Raw genomic sequence first — 22,523 nt, forward strand, 5'->3', positions numbered from 1 at the left:
CACTGGTCACAATTCTCCATTTTGAGAAACTCCCTTCCACTACTACTGTCTGTCTCCTGTTGCCCAGCCAGTTCTCTATCCATCTAGCTAGTACACCCTAGACCCCATGTGACTTCACTTTTTCCATTAGGTGAGGAGGAATTTCTTCTCTCAGAGGGTAGTGAATCTGTAGCATTTTTTATTACAGAAGTCTGTTAAGGCTGGGTCGCTAAGTATATTTGAAGCTGTGCTCAACTGATTTATAATATGGAAGGGAACAATACATTATGGGGGAAGTGGTTTTGAGAGTTACCAGATCCATGATCTCATTGTATGGCAGTGCAGACTTGATGGGCTGAATGGCCTTCTTCTGCTCCAATGTCTTATGATCGAAACGTTTGTGAACTTTATTTGATTTTGTCAGTGTTACCACAGATTGTTCTTACTGTGATAGAGGGGTAGCCAAAGTGTCCAGCAATAGCGACTGCTCATTTATTTCAAAATGTTTTAAATCACCCACTGTTACTGCTAAGCTTTAGGTTTTCCTTGATTTCTATACAACAGCAGGTTCACTACTACCACTTGCTGGTTATTTTTTGCATATGTTCAAAATGAATTACAGCACTTATTCACAGTGGCTAATAAGGGATTTTAAAATGGTTCATCTACCTTACTTGCTGTCTCACTTTCTTTAAAATGGCTCCCACAGACAGTGCTAATTTTCACCCAAATAAATCCTGAGACAAGCAAAGCCTGTGCACAGTAGAGGAAGCACCCATAATTCAAGATCAGCTTCAGTGAAGAAAGGCATAAGTCAAGGACACTACTGGGTGTGGACACAATGGCACCGATGCTATCATGGGGCATGATGTTGCCTACAAATTCTAAGAGTCTGATGGTGCCATTGTGTATAATGATATCTTTTGTATGATGACATATTTGAATAGGCTTAACCTAGAATGCAACCTTAATTAGGGACACTGGCATTAAACTAATGGTAAATTGCTTTGAGCTGAATTCCGGAAGTGAGGCGAGTGTGACTGCCCTTGATGTCAAGGCCACGTTTGACTGAAAGTGGCATCCAGAGCCCTCACAAAGCTGGAATTGATGGGGATCATGGGAAAGCTCTTCACTGTTTGGAGTCATACCTGGCAATAGGAAAATGGTTGTAGTGGTCAGTCATCTAAACTCTAGGACACCTCTGCAGGACTTCCTCAGGGTAGTGTCCTAGGCCCAACCATAGTCAGCTGCTTCATCAATGACCTTCTCTACAATATAAATGGAGACGTTCACCGATGATTGCACAATGTTCAGCACCATTCATGAATCCTCAGATACTGAAGCAGTCCATGTTCAAATGCAACAAGATCTGGATAATATCCAGGCTTGGGACAAGTGGAAAGTAACAATTGTGCCACACAAATGCCAAACAATGGCCATCTCCAATAAGAGACAAGCTAACTACTGCTCCTTGATGTTCCATGGCATTACCATCATTAAATTCCCCTACTATCAATATACTGGGGTTTATCATTGACTGGGGAGAAAGTGAGGTCTGCAGATGCTGGAGATCAAAGTTGAAACTTTATTGCTGGTACAGCACAGCAGGTCAGGCAGCATCCAGGGAACAGGAGATTCGACGTTCCAGGAAGAAGGGCCTGTGCCCGAAACGTCGAATCTCCTGTTCCCTGGATGCTGCCTGACCTGCTGTGCTGTTCCAGCAATAAAGTTTAAACTTTATCATTGACCAGAAACTGAACTGGACTTGCCATAAAAATTAAACAGGTAGAAGAAAGGTCGAAGGCTAGGAATACTGTAGTTTGTAGCAACTCCTGGACTTTTCAAAGTCTGTCCATCATCTACAAGGCACAAGTCAGGAGTGTGATGAATAATCTATTGGCCTGGATCAGTGTAGCTCCAACACTCAAGAAACTTGACACCATCCAGGACAAAGCAGCACATTTGATCGGCACCACATCCATAAGCATCCACTCCCTCCACCACCAACATTCAGTAGCAGCAGCATGTACTGCCTGCAAGATACACTGCAGAAATTCCCCAAAGATCCTTTGCACAAGGGCAGCCAGTACACGGAAACATTCCCCTCCGAGCCACTCACCATCCTGACTTGGAAATGTATTGCCGTTCCTTCACTATTTCCGCGGCAAAATCTGGAATTCCCTCATTGATGGTATTGTGGGTCAACTCACAGCACATAGACTCTAACAGTTCAAGAAAGCAGCTCAACCACCACCTTCTCAAGGGCTACTATGGATGGGCAATAAATGCTGGTGAGCCAGTGGTGCCCATGTTCCACAAATGAATAAAACAAAATTGAAATGGTATTCAGCAGGTTGACTTTAAATTAGGATTTAATGTATGTAACAATAGTATAATTCATTTAAAAAGAACGAGCTATTGGAGGTCAATGACATTTTCATAGCACTTTCAATATTGTAAAATGTCCCAAAGTATTTCAAAAGAGCATTTGATCAGATAATAAGCAGACAAAAATCAAGCCAAAGAAGGAGACATTAGAAAATATGGACCAAAGGCTTAGTTAAAAAGCTTTTTGGCTGTCTTTGTTGTCATTGCATCTTTGTGTCAAAGCACAATCTTATTTGTTTCATTTCAATCTCCTTAGACTAAGATCAATGCCAGCCGAACTGTAGGATGATTGTAATGCTTCTTAGGAGCTGAACTGCAGACTGAAAGGTTACATTTTAGCACTAAATATGGGAAACACATGGCAATATCTGGCTGGTGATGTAGGGTAACAGCTGACTGTTGGGTTTGAGCAGCTAATGCTTTGTAAGATTTTTGTCATTTGTGGTTGCATGTTGGCCAGAGTTAATACATGGTTCAGTATTTAGCTTTGTATCTTTTAAGGGGAAATCATCCACTCCTGAAAACCCATTGTCAACATCTGCTGATAATATTAGCATATATACAACATGTGGTGACCATTAGGCTTGTCAGTGAAGCATTCTACAGTTGAATAGCTTATGGAAAGAGAGTATTTCAGTGTCTAACATTGGAATTAAATCCCAATAAGGAATCAACACTATCAGAAGTATAGAGGAAGGGAGAAAATTATTGTTATCTAGTGATCCCTTTTCCTGTTGCATGCCAATAATTATAGTCCTTACTTTGTTAAATTGCCAAGTTTATGAAATTTATAAACACAATGGAAAAATTAATAACTTATCTACCAAACTATTTTGAGATACACTGTGCAGCAATTCAGATTTCTAAAAGTGCAGTTATGATATGCCAATTCTATGCATTTTCTGATGAAGAGTCATAGGACTCATAACATTAACTCTGCTTTCTTAGCACAGATACTACCAGACCTGCTGAGTTTTGCCAGCATTTTCTGATGTTGCTGTGAATGTTCTATTTGTTCCCCAGGATGAGCATTCAAAATATACATTTGTGTTGTGATTAATTTGTTTTTATCTTTCTTTTTGTAACAGTGATGTAAAATTCATTGTCGGAGAGGAGCAGAAAGTGGTGTATGCTCACCGCTGCATCTTAGCGTATCGCTGTGAGGCGTTTAGAACCATGTTTGCCCAGCGAGTTCTGTCACATGATGCCAAAGAAGCCGAAGTTCCATTTGTTCTTTCAGATGTGCAGCCAGATGTCTTCCTGGCTGTGGTTGAGTTTCTCTACACAAACTGTGTGATGCTGAGCCGCGATATAGTGAGTACATTTGTTTCTGGGCTATGTGCAGTATTTTTAACATGAGAAGCCGAATGGTTAAGTGAACCAGCCATTTACGCCTTGTGTAGCATGGTCCAGGCCTTATTTAATGACAATACATGTAACACAGATATCAGATGGACATTCAATGCAGTTTATTTGTCATGGGCTGGGCAGTAAGCTCAGTCTTGACCAGGGTGGTAGCAGGGTTAAGGACAAAATGGGCTTGTGATCACAGTTTAGGGGTTGGGTGGAGACAGTGGTGGGGGTGAACAGAGGGAGCTTGCTGCATTATCTTTATAGGACTCTATGCTGGCTCCAAGAGAATAATTTAAAAGTTACCTTTTCATACCTGTTAATCATACTGCCACTAAGCTAGGAGGAAGCATGCATCAGGTGTGTTCTTGTCTGTTTTTAAATGATAGTCACTTTTCTTGTTGATGGATGCTGATTTTCATGTTAAAAGGAGCTTATTGCCTCATTTAAAAACAAAAGGGCCAGACCAGCAGCAGGCACCTGTGATGGTGGCAATGCAATTGTTGGTTTCCACAGGAAGGTAAGCCTATTGACTCTAATGTGATGTCTTTATCATCCATTAATGTTGATGTTAGCAACTTCAAATCACCTATTAAATATCTTTGGTATCAGTTAAATTTTTGTTGTGGATTAATCCAGAACACCAGCTGGAAACATGTTTTATTTTTAACAGTTGTCTCCCAACAGTGGAACCTTTAGATCCATGTCATGTATTCATCATTAATCTAGAATGTACTGGTGACTAGCATTTTCCCAATTGCCCAGAATTCTGATGTTTAATCCCTGGTAAAATCCAACCTTCCTACAAGTGCATCACTTTTTGTACTCCTGGCTTGAGCTAAAAATACTCCACTAGTGCACGCATATGATTTTCAAAATTCATCAATCACTTGTAATGTTGCAAATGGAGAGGGAAGATCAAGTGTAGTTTTCCAGGAAATTTCATTTGGAGGTCAATAGAGGAGTTTACTCAAACAGTATTTAAAAAGTTACACTACATTATTTCTATATTTCCTTCCAAGATTCCTGTTCACATTTATAATAAAATTTTTCTATGTAAGTTTATTATGGTGTAAGTACATCATCCCTTTGGCAAGCAGTAAGTGAAGATGATAAGATGTTCTTCATGCATTTTGTGCATAGCTTAAAAGCAACTGAAATTTGGAAAGTGTTAAATCAAAGTTCGTTGGAATTGAAGGGGTTTTCCTGCAGTTCAAGATGAAGAGCTAAGAAACACAAAAATAAAGCAATCACAGTATGGCCAGTTTCTGTAGACAAGTTAACAGTTTCAATTATTGTTGTGGACATGTGGATATAGTGGAAAGAGTAGAACGGAAATGCACACAAATGTAAAATTTCCCTTGCATTTTAAACACATATTTCTATAGAATATTGTAGACAGAGCTGGTTGATCGAACAAAACTTTTCTGTTTTTGGAAGTAGTGAGGTCTATGAATCAAAATAATGCTCATAGTTCCTTTCCAAATTTCATTTAATGCTGTGATTTAATTCCAAGTGCCATAGTTATAACTGAAAATTAAAATATTGTAACAAAGAGAGGAATAACCAATAACAATAATATTTCCAATTGAGGCACTTAGTTTTCACTGTTTGTAATCCCTGTTCCAGGGCTTTTTTTTTTGGATCAATTTCTGAGTCTTTATATGACATTGGAACTTTAGCTCAGATCATCAGGAGAGCTATATTTAACAGTCAAATCATTAACTCAGAGCATTTGGTTTGCAACATCCTACCCAACATTGTACTGTGAAAGATTCCATATTTATCAGTTTAAAAAACAAAATATTCTTATTGTTTGATAAACAGGTGATGCTCAGCATTTAACATGTTGCAACTTGTTTTATTTCCAATGTGCCACAGGATGTCTGTAGGATTCACACTGTACTGAAGAGAGTCATAGAGTCATAGAGATGTACAGCATGGAAACAGACCCTTCACTTCAACCTGTCCATGCCGACCAGATATCCCAAACCAATAGTGACATCTCACCTGCCAGCACCCGGCCCATATCCCTCCAAACCCTTCCTATTCATTTACCCATCCAAATGCCTCTTAAATGTTGCAATTGTACCAGCCTCCACCACTTCTTCTGGCAGCTCATTCCATACACGTACCACCCTCTGTATGGAAAAGTTGCCCCTTAGGTCTCTTTTATATCTTTCTCCTCTCACTTAAACCTATGCCCTCTAATTCTGCACTCCCCGACCCCAGGGAAAAGACTTTGCCTATTTACCCTATCCATGCCCCTTATAATTTTGTAAACCTCTATAAGGTCACCCCTCAGCCTTCGACGCTGCAGGTGTCTTCCAAATCAGAAATTCTAGCTTCAAAACTTTAATTTTGTACTCCTACAGAAATACTTTGTTAGTGTAATAGATATTTTTCTGTTGATTTTGAGATCAGGATGTCTTCTTGCTCGAAGCATTGAACAGACTGAGAAAGTTGGAACTCCTTCAGCATTTACAACAGAGGAGAGAACATCTAATGTGATATCACTCCACACAGATTGCGCCCCAGAGGGAAGAAAATCAGTATAGAGTTTGCTGCATTATCCATTTTCATGGTTGTGATTTGTAGCCATTTGTTTTGTTCATGTCCTTCCCTCTTCTAAAGATGATGATTCAACTGGGAAAGATTTTATGAGCACTGGCATCCCCTGGAAACTTTGCTTGTGTGGCCATTCTTCACCTGTATATTTAAACATTGAGATGGTTTGTCTGTAATGACATTATAATCAAGCCTCATATCATCCACACCTAATATCTGTTCCAGCATACTGTAAAGCAGGGAGAGATATGTAGTCAAGGAATAACATTTATGTGGCATGTTATTCCTTTCCCTGCACTAACTGTTTCATTACACAGTACAGGAGATGAATCTGAGACCATCTCATTTGTGTAGTTCAATTACATGCTGACTTTACCACCTGAGCTATCTAGGTTAGAAAGATGCTAGAAAACTATGTTCTTACATTTGCTCAGATTTTGAAAGGTAACTCTAACAAGAAAATATGAATTAAAAATCACACAACACCAAGTTATAGTCCAACAGATTTATTTGGAAATACAAGCTTTTGGAATGTTGCTCCAAAATAGAATGCCAATGGGACAGGATCATAGGACACAGAGTTTATAGTAAAAGATCAAAGTGTAGTACAACTGATGCGATGTATTAAACAAACCTAGATTGTTGTTAAGTCTTTAATCACTTAGACATGTTGCAGGTTTCGATTCATTAAAATGCAAATCCCATGAACATTTTTCTAGTCACATTCCCGAGATAACTTAAGGTTTTATATTAAAAATAGTGACATCTCAGCTCAGACAATGCATTAATGGTATGAGGTTAGAGTCTGTCTGTATTCCAACCTTGAGTCAGACTGGTTCTGTTTCCAAAGTAGGCATTTATAAAATGTCACATGGACTGACTGACTACAGATTGTGTGCTTTTTGCACAATATAGAATGTATCTGTAAATACAAATCTGCAAATTCAAATTCACCCCCATAGACTTATGTGTGTGTGTGTGCCTGTGTGTGAGGGACCAAGTTTGCATGCCAATATGCCAATATTTTCATGCACAAGTTTGAACAAGACTTCTTTGATGCATAGACCTTCAACCAATCTATACACCAAATATATTGATGACATTTTCTTCCTCTGGACTCATGCAAGGAGTCACTGAAACAACTATACAGTCATATCATTAACAAGTTTCATCCCACTATCAGACTGGCCATGGACTAATCTTTAGAATCAGTCTCATTCTTGTACACACGCATCTCCATCAAGGACGGACACCTCAGTACATCACTCTACCACAGGCCCATGGATAACCTCATTGTGCTTCACTTCTCCAGCTTCCATCCTAACATATTAAAACAGCCATCCCCTACGGACAAGCCCTACGCATACACAGGATCTGTTCAGATGAAGAGGGATGTGACGGACATCTGAAGGTGCTGAAGGATGCTGTGATAAGAACAGGGTATGATGCTCAACTCATCAATTGCCAGTTCTGATGTGCCACAGTGAGAAACCGTAATGACTCGTCAGGAGACAGACAAGGGATATGACCAATAGGGTGCCATTCATTGTCCAGTACTTCCCGGGAGCGGTGAAAGTGTGCCATGTTCTTTGTAGCCTGCAACACATTATCAATGAGGATGAGCACCTCGCCAAGACCTTCCCTACACCTCCATTTCTCACCTTTAAACAACCGCTAAACCTTAAATAGACCATTGCTCGCAGCAATCTGTTCAGCCTTCAGGACAGCACCAACCACAACACCATTCAACCCTGTCATGGCAACCATGCAAGACGTGCCAGTTTGTCGACATTGATACCACTATTACACGCAGGGACAGCACCCACCACGTGCGTGGCAGGTACCCATGTGACTTGGCCAGCGTTGTCTATCCCATACGCTGTAGGCAAGGATGCCCCGAGCCATGGTACATTGGCAAGACCAAGCAGACGCTACGACAATGGATAAATGGACACCACACAACAATCACCAGACAGGGATGTACCTTCCCAGTTGGGGAACACTTAAGCGGTCAGTGACTTTCTGCCTCAAATCTTCGGGTGACCGTCCTCCAAGGCGGACTTCGGAATACAAAATAACACAGAGTTGCCGTGCAGATGCTGATAGCCAAGTTCGGCACCCATAAGGATGGCCTCAACCTGAATTTTGGTTCATGTCACACTACAGGTGACCCCACTACACTATATACACACACGCTCTTATACGTGATCCCACTCACATGCTCATGCAGACCCTCATTTATACACACGTTCTCTCTCAGACACACACACTCACACTCTCTCTCAACCCTCTCACAGGCATGTACTCCACCACACTTGTGTACACATGCACACACACCCTCTCACTCCCTCTTCCACACACGCGCACACAAATATAAGTCGATGGGGTGAATTTGTATTTGCAGATACATTCTATTTTGTTCAAAAAGCACACAATCAGTAGTCAGTCAGTCCATGTGACATTTTATAAATTGCTACTTTGGGAATAGAACCAGTCTGATTCAAGGTTGGAGTACAGACAGATTCTAACCTCACACCTTTAATGCATTGTCTGAGCTGAGATGTCACCTTTTTTTTTAAAATCTTAAGTTATCTCGGGAATGTGACTTGAAAGAAGTTAATGGCGTTTATGTATTAATGAATGGAAACCTGCAACCAATTCTCAGTGATTAAAGACTTAACAGCAATCTAGGTTTGTTCAATACATTGCATCAGTTGTGTGACACTATGATCTTGCGTTATAAATTCTGCGTCCTATGATCCTGCCCCACTAGCTACCTGACAAAGGAGCAGTGTTCCAAAAGCTTGTACTTCCAAATAAACCTGTTGGACTATAACATGGTGTTATGTTATTTTTAACTTTGTCCACCCCAGTCCAAAACCAGCACCCTCACACCAAGGAAACATGAGTGATGCACACCAAAGTGGCTAATTCATTTTCTACATTCCTTATCAAAACGCTTACACAGAGATGGAAGATGGTGTGTAATTGATGAATATTTCATTACTGCAGGTATAAATATCTATTCAAGATCAGCTACTAAATTTGCAGGAGAATATTATACCATTGGAGTGATGGTATATGAAATGATAGGGAACCACATCTGACCAATCCAGTGAAAGTTACACAGGTTTTTCAATTTGCATTGTTGTAAAAAGTCTAGATACATTTTAAAAACATTTCTTCCATTTCTTTTGAATATTTTCCACCTCATTGGGTTCTCCACGCTGTTGCTATCCACCAGTCTTAAGCTTTTTCATGAGCACTTATGAGGAGGCATTTTGGTAAAATGATTTGCCTTTTGATATTCAGAGAAACTTATGTTTTCCCTATAGTCTTTGTAATAACATATTTTTAATAAAAAATCCATTGAATCATTCAAAAAAAATTATTCCAAAATCATTACAGCCAAATGGAGCATATTTTAGGCCACTTTTGGAATACTATGTGCAGTTCTGGTCTCCCTGCTATAGTAAGGATATTGTAAAACTTGAAAGGGTTCAGAAAAGATTTAGAAGGATGTTGCCAGGATTGAAAGGTTTGAGCTATAGGGAGCGGCTGAAGAGGCTGTTTTCACTAGAGGGTCGGAGGCTGAGGGGTGACCTTATAGAGATTTATAAATTCATGAGCGACATGGATAGGGTAAATAGACATGTCCTGTACCCGGGGGTGAGGGAGTCCAGAACTACGGGGCATAGGTTCAGGGTGAGAGAGGAAAGATTTAAAAGGGACCTAAGGGTCAACCTTTTCATGCAGAGGGTGGCACATATATGGATTGAGCTGCCAGAGGAAGTGGTGGAGGCTAGTACAATTATGATATTTTAAAGACATCTGGATTGGGTAATGAACAGGAAGGATTTAGAGGGACATGGACCAAGTACTGGCAAATGGGACTAGATTAATTTAGGATATCTGGTCAGCACGGATGAGTTCTCATGCTGTACATTTCTATGACTCAATGTGATCATTATGTATTTTCAGAAAGTATTCTTTTCAGTATCAGTTGAGCATCTTTGTACCCTTTAGCAGGGTGAATACATTTTTTGTTTTGAGATGTTCCTGTGTAGTCTGCCAACGCTGATGCTATTCCTGCCAGTGATGTGGAGTGAATATCCTTCAAAGGAATTTGTATGGATGTTTCATTCTCAGCAGTGGAACCCAAAACCTCACATGGAAACTGGCAGAAACGTGTTGAAAATGAGTAACACTGATATATGTGCACATCATACTTGCTTCAAGATTAAAGCATCCCTTAAATTGAATAGGTGAATAGTAATCCATGATCACGATTAAACCCATGCATTCGCTTATTTGAGCCTTTTGATGTCTTTCCCTTTTTTTTCAGGCTCTGGATGTACTTACATCAGCAGTGGAATATGGCCTGGATGAGCTTCAAAGGGTAAGACTTTTGATTAAAATATCAGGTTGACAAGATCAGAAGGATAACATTGCTTGTTGTGGTGGGTATGTAGAAACATAAAATATGTAGTTGACTTAACACTGGGATGGGCAGTGATTCATAAATTCTTTCACAATGCAACTTCCTAATTTTGTAATACTGCCTGCTGTGATTCATACTTGATTATGAAATTTGCAGTGAATTGGAGAAGGAGAAACACTCCAGTTTACGTTGTATTTGTAATCCGATTATTTTGGAGCCTTCTGATAATACATGCATATATACAAGATAATTTTTATCATTCTTTACATACCTTTCAGTGGATCATTTTAAATATAAATTTTCCTTCCATCAGAGAATTGTCCTTTGTCTTTCGCTGTTTGTTGCACTCTGATTCAGTTCATCAATGTATGAGGGGAGCTCTAACAAGTGACCGAGTTTATTTTGCTTTAAACCTTTCAAGTAGATGAATTTATGAGTTGAGAAAAAAGATGCTGTTATTATTTGAGAGGAAGTTGTATTGATTTTAGACCTATGAGTAGCATAGAGTAGGAAATGTCTTCATCTGACAATGACAATGTAAATTTTGGATATAGAATTAAATGAAAACCCTGCTGAAGTGAATCACCATGGTTTTGTGTCATAGGTTACAGCAACATTGCAAGGCTACTGGGATTTCTCCTCAATTAGCTATGCTAATAGTTCTAATTACACATTCCCATCTTGTTCAAATAAATATTAATTCCCCTGGCTAACAAGAATCTATCTTCCTCTGGCTTATATACATCCAGTGGCCCTGCCTCCTACAATTTCTGTAGCAATAAGTTCCAAAGTCGCATAACTCGCTGGAATCAAGATTTCTCCTCATTGCGTCTTAAAGGGACAAGCCTTAGTTTTCACTAATTTTTGCTGATCCACAAGATGAAAACATCCTTTTCATGTCTGTCTTGTCAAGAACATTCAGGATCTTATCCACTCCAGAGCTGGAAATGTGTTGCTGGAAAAGCGCAGCAGGTCAGGCAGCATCCAGGGAACAGGAGAATCAACGTTTCGGGCATAAGCCCTTCTTTGGGAATTTTGTACCATATGATTCACACTAATTAGGAACAAAGTTTAACCAATTTAACATGCAACAGTATTTAGAAAATTCGGGCTTATGCCCGAAACGTCGATTCTCCTGTTCCCTGGATGCTGCCTGACCTGCTGCGCTTTTCCAGCAACACATTTCCAGCTCTGATCTCCAGCATCTGCAGACCTCACTTTTTCCTCTTATCCACTCCAGTCAAGACTAAAGCCCTGAAATAATGCACACTACAGGCACTTTAATGATTTCATTGGCATGTATGCAGAAGTTACAGTAGGAATTGGTAAAATGGTCTACCAATCTGTATTGCTATTTACAGCCTTCATGGTCAGCAGTAGAATGATGATCAGTCCAGCACAGTGGTACCTTCTTGGGGCTATCTTTCCAACAATATTGAAGGGCTGATGCCTAGGGCAGCTCTTATACTTTGGAAAGTGCCATAGTGTAAATTATCTTTTTCTTAATTCCTTTATAGGATGTGGATATTGATGTTCAGGCCAGCATTTATTGCTCATCCTTAATCACATCCCTATCCTTGAAGTTGGTGTGCTTCTTCTGAAGTGTACTGGGAAGCACACACACAGGGTAGTTTGCCTGAACTCCAAAGCTTTGGTGTCACAGTTGTAATTCCACCACTTCCTATCATTTATTTTGATTTGGATAGCTAACAGTGCAATTTTGTCTTTGGTGGCCCATTTTGTCATGCATAGTCATTGTGGAAGAGCTTGAGATTAAATTTTGTATGTTACACCAGTAGTGGAGAATCTATCCAATTTATCCCCTATGGAGTTTGGTAGTTTTGAACATGGATGATTTTATCACAAAGAGCTTTCATGGTAGACACTATAACATAATTTAAAAGGGATGTAGATAAAAGGTGTGGAGAAAGTGCAGGGAATTTTCTAAATACTGTTGCATGTTAAATTGGTTAAACTTTGTTCCTAATTAGTGTGAATCATATGGTACAAAATTCATTACTTCTAAGTGAAAATGTTATCTTTGTGATATGATTCAGGCTAGTTTCCAACCTCAAAGGAAATATATTTTTCATTTCAATACCATGCATCCTGAATATGTGTTTCAGTGATATTTGAGACAGTGGTAAAGGAACTATTGAACTTTGACAGAGCTTCTCAAATGGGTTTATTGTCAAAAAAAACATTTGTAGTTACATGGGTACATAACCTTGGCAAAAATGAGTTGCAAGAGCTGTTTGCATGAAGATAACTGATAATTATGAGTCCTATACATGTAGTGGAAATGCTGCCAATCTACTTTTAGCTTTTGAACTCTTGGTACAACCCAAATTCCTTTTTATTTCACTTGTAATTTTGATGAAACTATGCCTCACCCTTTCCCTGATATTAAAACCCCCCCTTCCCCCCGCCTTCAGCTATAATGATTACCTTTACTTTTCCATTTTATTTTTGTCTTGAAGCAATTGCATGCTTGCTGGGGGAACTCTTCATCAGGCACTGCTTACCCTACAATCCTTCTTTAAGTGACCGTTCTTCACCTGAAAACCTAGATATTGTCAGTTGTCATTTGCTGATAAGTGACATTGCAACTGAGCTGGAGCATCTTCCACGCATGCACTTCCATCAAAAATCCATTTATGCCAAAAGCAAGTCTTTCCCCTTCTTAAGGGGCATTGACATTTGTTGCCTGACTGACTAAAATCTACTGATTTAGCACTGTGACGATGCTGTTGATTTAACAAGGTGATGCTGATCTTGGCTTTGTTTCAGAGAGGTCATAAATGCAGTGATTCCGAAAAATCTAGGTGCAGGGTTTTAGGGCCAGTTTGATTATAGCTAATAGATGCTGCCTCAGTCAAAAAGCTTTCAAGTTTTAAAGAAAAACACTTATACAATGAGAGGGGGTGGCCAGTTCTCCCAGCTCAGCTTTTCTTTGGTTTGGTATGGCTTTTTTTAGCAATTTGGCTGTTCAATCAGTTTTGAGGCTGTTGGTCCAAGAAACAGCTACATTGGCAGATTGTGTTCCATGCTGAATCTCGCTCGCTCGCTCTCGCTTTCTCACTCTCTCTCGCTCTCTCTCTCTCTCATGTGCTTTCTCTCTCTCTCTCTCACGCTCTCTCTTTCTCCAGAACCACATTGCTGTAGTCACATGTACAGCAGAGTAGGTAAGGATGGCAGTTTCCTTCCCTAAACGACATTAATGCACCATAGGCTTTTCGTCAAAATCAACAATGGCTTCACGGTCGTTATTAGACTTCTAATTTCAGATATTTATTGAATTCAAATTCCGCCATTTGCCATTGCAGGATTCAAACCAGGACCCCTGAATGTTACCAGGATCTCTGCATTAATAGTCTAGTGATAACACCACTAGGCCGTCACCTCCTCATCTGCAATTTTAAATTTTATTAAATCCTTTATCATGGATTTTAATATTTTCCCAATATCAATGTCAGGCAAACCTATCTCTACATCTCTGTTCTTTTCTCTTTTTATAAGTAATAGTTATATTAGCTACCCTTCAAATCATAGGAATTCTTCCAGAGTGTATAGAATCTTGAATTATAACCATCAATGCACCCACTATTTCTAGGGCTACTTCCTTAAGTCTTTGGGCTGTAGATTTTCACTCCATGGTGATTTGTCAGCTTTTAATCTCATCAATTTCTCAAACACCGTTCCCCTACTATATATGATCTCCTTCAGCTTCCCTGTCTCACTAGAACCTGTGTTCCCCAACAATTTGGGACATTATTTGTGTCCTCTATTGTGAAGGCAGAAACATAATACGTGTATAAATAGGTTGCCATTTTTATGTTCCCCATTATAACTTCCCCAGTTTCTGACTATAAGGGACCTACTCTTTTTTCCACTAATCTTTTTCTCTGCTCATATCTATAGAAGCTTTTGCAATCAGTTTGTATGTTCCTTGAAAGCTTACTCGCACTGTATTTTCCCCTCTTAATCAATACCTTTGTCCTGTGCTCCCAAACCTCAGGTCTGCTGCTTTTTCTTTTGGGGAAGTTTATATGTCCTTTGCTCCCTAGTTTCTCTTGTTAGCGACAGTCGCGTCACCTCCCTTATTTAAAGTTAAAAATCACACAACACCAGGTTATAGTCCAACAGGTTTAATTGGAAGACACTAGCTTTCGGAGCGACGCTCCTTCATAAGGTGATAATGGAGGGCTCAATCCTAACACAGAATTTATAGTGAATTTACAGTGTGATGTAACTGAAATTATACATTGAAAAATTGCTTGCCTGTTAAGCCTGTTTAAGCAGTGTTTACATCACACTGTAAATTCTTGCTATAAATTCTGTGTTAGGATTGAGACCTCCATTATTACCTGATGAAGGAGCGTTGCTCCGAAAGCTAGTGTGCTTCCAATTAAACCTGTTGGACTATAACCTAGTGTTGTGTGATTTTTAACTTTGTACACCCCAGTCCAACACCGGCATCTCCAAATCATTCCTTATTTAACATTGTTTTCCTGTGAGGAGTGTGAGGATTGTAGGAGCCTGTTATTGATATGTGTGGGTGGCTGACTTAATCTCAATAATGTGCATGGCATTGTTGCTTGCTGGTTATGGACTTGATTAGCTGTATGTTCTCACACAGCAGATTCTGGAGAGTTTCAACAGTATGCCTATGCTTCACACTGAGTCATATGCACAGGGTTTGTCAGCAAAGGCAGTTTTCCTGTCTCCAAGTCTTTCTGGAAACTGGTCTCCGTATATGAGATCTATGTCAGGACTTGCATGTGGCAGTTGCAGCATGTGCAAAAGCCTGAACTGTATATATATAAAAGACTGGTTCCCATTTAACAAGATTGATTGTTATACCCTCAAAGAACTTGAGCAAATTTGTCAAACATGGTTGGTGGGATCATTGATGAGCAGAATGTGAGCATAATGAATGATTAATATAAAGAATATTAATTGCTATGGTGATTAAGGAATAAATCCAAGACAAGAAGCTTAGAACTAGTTCTAAGAACTACAGAATTGTTGGTGTGGAAGAAGGCCATTTGGCCCATCATGTCTGCTCCAGCTCTCTGAATGACCATCATGACAAACAATTTTCATTCAAGTTTCCATTTCTCAATTGAATTATGCTTTTGGCTTCAGCATGTAGGATCTCTGATTCAAACTAAATTTAAAGACAAAGATCCTGAGAACAAAGTCTTTGACAAACTGATGGGACTGAAGGCAAACAAGTTGCCAGGACCTGATGGCCTGTTTCCAGGGGTTTTAAAGGAAGTGGTCACAGACATTATGGAGGCATTGGTCCAAATATTTTAGCACTGAATTCTGGGAGGTTTCCAGAACTGCTAATCTGATGCTCCTGCTCAAGAAGAGGAGGAGACAAAAAGCAGGAAACTATTGGTCAATTAGCTAAACATCTGTGGTTGGGAAAATGCTCGAGTCCATCATTAAGGAAGAAATAGAAACACTTAATGGATGCAAGCAGAGTCAATATGATTTTGTGAAATGGAAATTATGTTTGACATATTGCTCAAGTTCATTGAGGGTATAGCAATGAATCTTGTTAAATAGGAACCAGTTTTTGATTTGATATAGTTCATTTGGATTTCCAGAATGCATTTAATAAGGTTCGACATAAAAGGTTGTTGGACAAGGTAGGACCTCATGGTATTGGGGATGATATATTAATTAAGACTGAGGATTGATTAACACACAGAAGACTGAAATTCAGGATTAATTGGTCGTTTTCAGGTTGGAAAGATGTAACTAATGGAATGCCACAACAATCAGAACTAGAGCTTCACTTTTTTTTTTACATATTAGTGACTTTGAGGAGGGGGCAGAGTGTAATGTATCTAAATTCGCTGATGATGCAAAATTAGTTGGGAGGGCATTTTGTGGAGAGGTAGATAGCTTGGGGAGGTAGATAGCTTGATCTTGGCAGGTGGACTTTAATGTAGGAAAATCTGTAGTCATGCACTTTGGTAGGAAGAATCAAAATGTGGACTATTATTTAAATGGAGAGAGACTCTAGGAAAATTTCATTGTCTATTGTTCCTGTGCATGGAACTCAGAAAGTTAGCAAGTAGGTATAGCAAGTAATTAAGTAGGCAGATTGAATTTTGACCATTATTGCTAAGGACTTGCAATTTAAATACTGGGAAGTTTTGTTACAATTGTATGGACTGTTGGTGAGGTCGATCCTGGAGCATTGTGTACAGTTTTAGTCCCTGTATTTAAGAAAGGATATACTAGCAATGGCAAGAGTTCTGAAAAGATTTACTGGGCTGATTCCTGAGATGAGGAGGTTGACATATCAAGCATGGCTAAACAGATTAGGCCTCTATTCATTAGAGTTTAGAAGAATGAGGGGCAATCTTACTGAAGTGTACAAGATTCTGAGGCGGTTTGACAGGGTATGTGTTGAGAAAGTGTTTCCACTAATGGAGGAATGGCTGGTAGTTTCTGGAAAGGTGGGACTTAATAGTCAAGGCCTGTTATAGGCTGGGTCTCTGCTCTTATTAAACTGATTGGCTTGTGATCCAGAGACCTTTCTGTGTGGAGGTGGAATTGAGTCAATGAACATGCCTGTCACTACATTTAACTTTCAGATCAGAGGCTAACCAACCAACAATTTTCATTCAAGTTTCCATTTCTCAATTGAATTATGCTTTTGGCTTCAGCATGTAGGATCTCTGATTCAAACTAAACTTAAAGACAACGATCCTGAGAACAAAGTCTTTGACAAACTGATGGGACTGAAGGCAAACAAGTTGCTAGGACCTGCTGGCCTGTTTCCAGCATGCATTTGTAAATATGTCTAACTGGCTGCGATCACTAATGATTAAACTCAATGAAGTGTTTGTCAATATTATTTATCTTTGCAGAGATTTGGTGACTTGAAATATGAAGCTTGTCTATGTTGTGTGCTTCTTGCAGGCCTGAACCTGCCTCCTGAACATATTCCAGCAGTTCACATAAGTCCAGGGTATTGTGACCTGAAGGCTTTTAAGAAGTGATTACATCGAGCATCCCTCATGTCAGCCAGGATGTCTTCATAAAAAATCAAGAGACATCTTTCATTAGATGGTTGTCTGTTCAAAACAAGTGAATATATGTTATCGGAAAGTGTTTTGAGTGAAGAACACACATATTGAGCTTGCCGCAATGAAGGTTGTGGCATATGTTGGAAATATTTCAAATGTAAACTGTTAATGCAGGATTTGAATATACACTGGTAAGAATGCAATGGTTGGCTGGCCTCCGATCTGAAAATTAAACGTGGCGACAGGCATTTTCAGTGACTCAATTTCTCCACACAGAAAAATTGCTAGATCACAAAATTGTAATTATTATCTCTTTCCACTCATTGCACTCTGCTACAGATTGCAAACTTTATTCATTTTGCTATGTCATTTGGTGTGACAGACTGCTTTGCTTCAAAATTGGGAGTTACTGTAGTTGGAAATTTGCTGTTTTATTTTACATGGCTTCCTATAGCACTGCAATGCTGCTAGTATTGGTGCTGACTGCCACTTTACAGCCACAGATTGGTTGACTGGATCTGGCGATGTGTCCATATATCACACCAGTGACCTTAGTATATCATGCACAGTATGAAAGTTCACAGTGACAGCATAGATGCAATTAATATGCTATCTATTTTACTCTTAATTTAAAGAGGAGCTTTTTTTTGGCTCTCACCAGTGAATTTTTAAAACAGGTCTATTTTAAAGGTCCTTGAGTTTCGCTAGTGGAGTGTCCAGATTGGGATTGGGTTAGTATGTCAAATATAACTCTACTTACATATTCATGGCCAAGAGACAGTGGGAGAAAAAGGCAAACTAGCAGGAATTTAGCATAGTCCTAATTGACCTGGTGATGCCTTAGGGCAGCATGATCTAATGGGAAGCATATTCATGGGAAACATTCCATTATGGAAAGCTTTCAGAGGATATTTTCTCACCAACATAAGAGGATTTCTGAAGTAATCATTACACCCTTTAAACAATTGGCAACAGCTGGGTTTTATTTTAAAATTAGTCACCATTAGACATTTGCTGATGTGCCCTAGATCAAAACTAAGAGTCAATAGGTCAAACTTTCATCTTTCTACACTATGTGTATGCGCATGTGATACTTCATTGCAGATGTACATCTTTTATCCCTTTTCTTTCCCTTCTGAGGTGCACTTCCCTCCTTGAATCATGTATATTTTGTGCTTGAGAAGTTGGAGTGAACTGTTTTCTCCAACCCAGTGGTGAAGCTCATAGCTTCTCACAGGTGAAAGAAAAAGAAGAACTCATATTGATGTAATGTCTTTCCTGATAACAGGTAGTCCCAAAGCCAACCTTTGATATGAAGCTGCTAATGTAGTGTCAAAAAGTACAGCAGCCGGTTCACTCACATCAAAATCTTCCACAAGCAGGAATGAGATAAATGGCTATGTGATTCATGGCAGAGTGGTTGAGAAATAAATGACTCCAACATTATGAGAATTCTCTGATCTTCTTATAATGCTATGGGCTCTTTCGTATCCACTTCAGAGAACAGAGTTTTACTTTATTGTCTTCCCATCCAAAATATCTCATCTCCAATAAGTTCAGTAGTCCAGTCTGAGCTTTTGGAGTGGAGCTTGAACTTATGACCTACTGACTCAGAGGCATTAATGCACCACTGAGCCAAAGCTGACATGAAGGCAGATTAATCATAAACACTTTGTGCTTTTATATTACTCAGTTTGCACTCAGCAGAGCTCTGTTTAACATCTTCATACACTGTGTGCCGGAAGTTAAATACTCTGTTTATTGGAGCTTCTGTTCATATCTCTTTATTATTTTGTATTGTGCACCAGTGCTGCACAAATCTTTTCTTGATGAGAATTCTGATGTTGTACAGATATATATTATTACTAAAATTTATATTATAAAGAAACTAACCTGCTAAAAGATTTTAAGCAAAGAAATATTTTCTCTGCATGTCTCCATTTTCAGATCCTTGCTTACCTCCTCTTGTTGTTTTACTTCCCATTTTTACTTTCATGAAGCTATTGTCCTTTCCTTATGATATGGATCTGTAAATTTTGTGAAGACATCTTGTTTCATTTACAATTTTTCACGTTAGTTGTGTTCACCTCTTTTGCTGTCATCATGATACTTTACTCCACATTGGAATATAGCTCCACAACTGACAGCTTTTCGAGCTCAGGTGGTAATTATGAATGTGTGAATTTGAGGACGGGGCAAGAATGTCTTGCTGCAACAGTACAAGGCCATGATGAGATCACTCCTGGAGCAGTTTTAGTCTTCTTATCTGAGGAAGGATGTTCTGGCTATGGAGGGAGTGCAACATAAGTTTACCAGACTGATGTCGGGGATGGCAGGATTAACATATGATAAATGACTGGATAAGTTAGGACTACATTCACTGGAATTTAGAAGATTGGTGGGGGTTAGGGATTTCATAGAAACCTATAAAATTCTAATGGGTTTAGACATGATAAATGGAGAACGGATGAACCCAATGACTGGGGATTCCAGAAGCAAGGGTCATGGTTTAAGAAGATGGGGTAGGCTATTTAAAACTGGGATGAGGAAAATTTCTTCCCCCAGAGTGTTAAATCCATGGAATTCTGTGCCACAGAAAGTAGTTGAGGCCAAAGTATTGAATGTTTTCAAAAAGAAGTTGGATAAAGTTCTTAAGACTAAAGGGACTTAAAGGGTTTGGGGAGAAAGTGGGAACAGGGTACTAATTTGGATGATCAGCTGTGATCATTTTGAATGACAGAGGAGGCTTGAGGGGCTGAATGGCCCACTTTTACTTGTATTTTCTGTGATTCTGTGAAGCTAAGTCATAAAAATTGGGAGGATGGCGGACAGTTGATCGGTCTTTGCAATTGAACCTGTGTTCTTAACACATGCATGTGGCTTTCTTCTTTCCCACACACTCTCATGTTGCATTAGGCAGTTATTGAGCTGTGACCCACATTGAATTCTTGATTGATTTTTCCTATTCCAATTCAGTGACTGTTGTGACTAATGATGGCACCTATGTCACTGTTTTTCTCCCAATTGGCTAAATTCTTTGGGGATCAAATTTTGAACTTCTGGTCTGCTTGGTATAGCTAGATATGCAGCTAGTAACTGAACCACTTGAATGTTTTCACAGATTGTTTATTCTGTATTTTTCTGAGTTTATTTTTTTTGCAGCAAGAGGGTTACTCGGGCAAATGTTATTGAGCCATACTGATGTTGCTTTGAAATATTCACTGTTACTCAACCCTTAGACTTGGAGCAATTTATTACAGTTTATTATTTGAAAATGTATTTAGAATCAGTCTTCCTTTCACATAGCACATTTTATCATCAATGAAACATGCCTTTGTGTGTTAAAATCCGAGTATAGGCAAAAGCTATTCTAGAATTCATTGTAGCAGGGAATTTAAGCAACATTCTCTCTATGATCCATTGATTTATTGTGTGTAAAAATAGAAGGAAAGGAATTTTAGCCCTTCAAAAGGAAAAGATTGCTAAAATTATTTAATTTAAAAGATCTTCTGGCAGTGGAAATGTTTGATCAGGAAGCCATCAGACGGAAATATAAAATATGGTTCACTACGTCTTTCTTCCCACTCCACTGGGAAACCTTTTAAAGTACTGGAATTTGTCTTTGTGGCTTGTTATGGAACATTAAATACAGAATCTGGAGTTTCTTTGGCAGCTAAGCCAGTGGCAATTCGAATAAATTGCTCCTGGTGTTTACTTTTTAAAAAAAATGAAATAAGGCTACTTTTCTTAACTTAAAGTCATGAACTTTTATATTGACTTTTACATGTTTTGAATAAAATTATTTGTTCTTTTTTAAAATTGTTTTCCTTTTCTCTCACTGGGCCAAATTAATAAAAATGTAGATTTGTATTCCCCACAGTAAGGTAGGTCTTTGTATTAATCCTTTGGATGACATGGATGAAGATGGGTAACATTTGATGCTTTTGAACATCATGGATTGTGCCTAGTGGGATTTTACACCTTAGGGCCCAGCTATTAGCAATATATTTGAGTGACTTGGATGAGGGCGTAAAATATAACATTTCCAAGTTTCCGAATGATATATAACTAAGTGAGAATGTGAGTTATAAGGAGGATGCAAAGAGGCTTCAAAAGGATTTGGATAATGAGTGAACGTGGCAGATGGAAAATTATGTCTAAATGTGAAAGTATCCACTTTGGTGGGAAAAACAGAAGTGTAGGGTATTTCTTGAATCATGAGAGATTGGGAAACATGATGTCAAAACTCTTGGGGTTGTGTGCAGTTTTAGTCTCCTTAATGGAAGCTATACAATAGAGTGATCACAACATTTCGTTACCAGGTTGATCTCTGGGATGGTGGAATTGTCCTGTAAAAAGAGATTGAGGATACTGGGTCTATATTCAATAGAATTTGGAGGAAAGAGTGGTGAACACATTAATGCATTCAAAATGTTTACAGGATTGACTAGCTAGAAGCAGGAATTATATTTTCCCTTGGTTGGGGTAAGATGTCTAGAACCAGGGACAAAGACTCAGAATAAAAGTTAAGAACTGAGATGAACAGGAATTTCTTCATTTAGAGGGTGGTGATACCTTTTGAAATCCCGACTTCAGAGGTTTGTGGAGGCTCAGTCATTAAGTATGTTCACAACAGATCAGTAGACTTCTAGACATTTAAGAGATGAAGGCAAATGGGGATAGTGAGGGAAAATGGTATTGAGGATAGTGTGGGGAAAGTGGTGTAGAGATAGAAGATCAGCCAG

General features: G+C 39.0%; 2 protein-coding genes across 7 annotated transcripts in view; one reads left to right on the plus strand and one right to left on the minus strand.

Moving 5' to 3' along the window:
• The window catches only part of LOC122554275 (dynein light chain Tctex-type 5), a 122,079-nt gene that overhangs the window by 74,090 nt on the left and 25,466 nt on the right, over window positions 1-22,523 (minus strand). The gene's annotated exons all lie outside the window — the stretch shown is intronic.
• LOC122554273 (BTB/POZ domain-containing protein 19-like) overlaps window positions 1-22,523 on the plus strand; it is a 154,767-nt gene that overhangs the window by 6,961 nt on the left and 125,283 nt on the right. For all 6 annotated transcript variants that reach the window (XR_006312954.1, XR_006312955.1, XM_043699030.1 and 3 more), the window contains exons 2-3: window positions 3,456-3,681; window positions 10,631-10,684. Coding sequence is in view for 4 of the 6 variants with exons in the window: in XM_043699030.1 (XP_043554965.1) it covers window positions 3,456-3,681; window positions 10,631-10,684 (280 nt within the window). In the remaining 2 variants the exon portion in view is untranslated. The remainder of the gene's footprint in view (window positions 1-3,455; window positions 3,682-10,630; window positions 10,685-22,523) is intronic.

The sequence above is a fragment of the Chiloscyllium plagiosum genome, chromosome 11 (genome assembly GCF_004010195.1).
Source record: "Chiloscyllium plagiosum isolate BGI_BamShark_2017 chromosome 11, ASM401019v2, whole genome shotgun sequence".
Lineage (NCBI taxonomy): Eukaryota > Metazoa > Chordata > Chondrichthyes > Orectolobiformes > Hemiscylliidae > Chiloscyllium > Chiloscyllium plagiosum.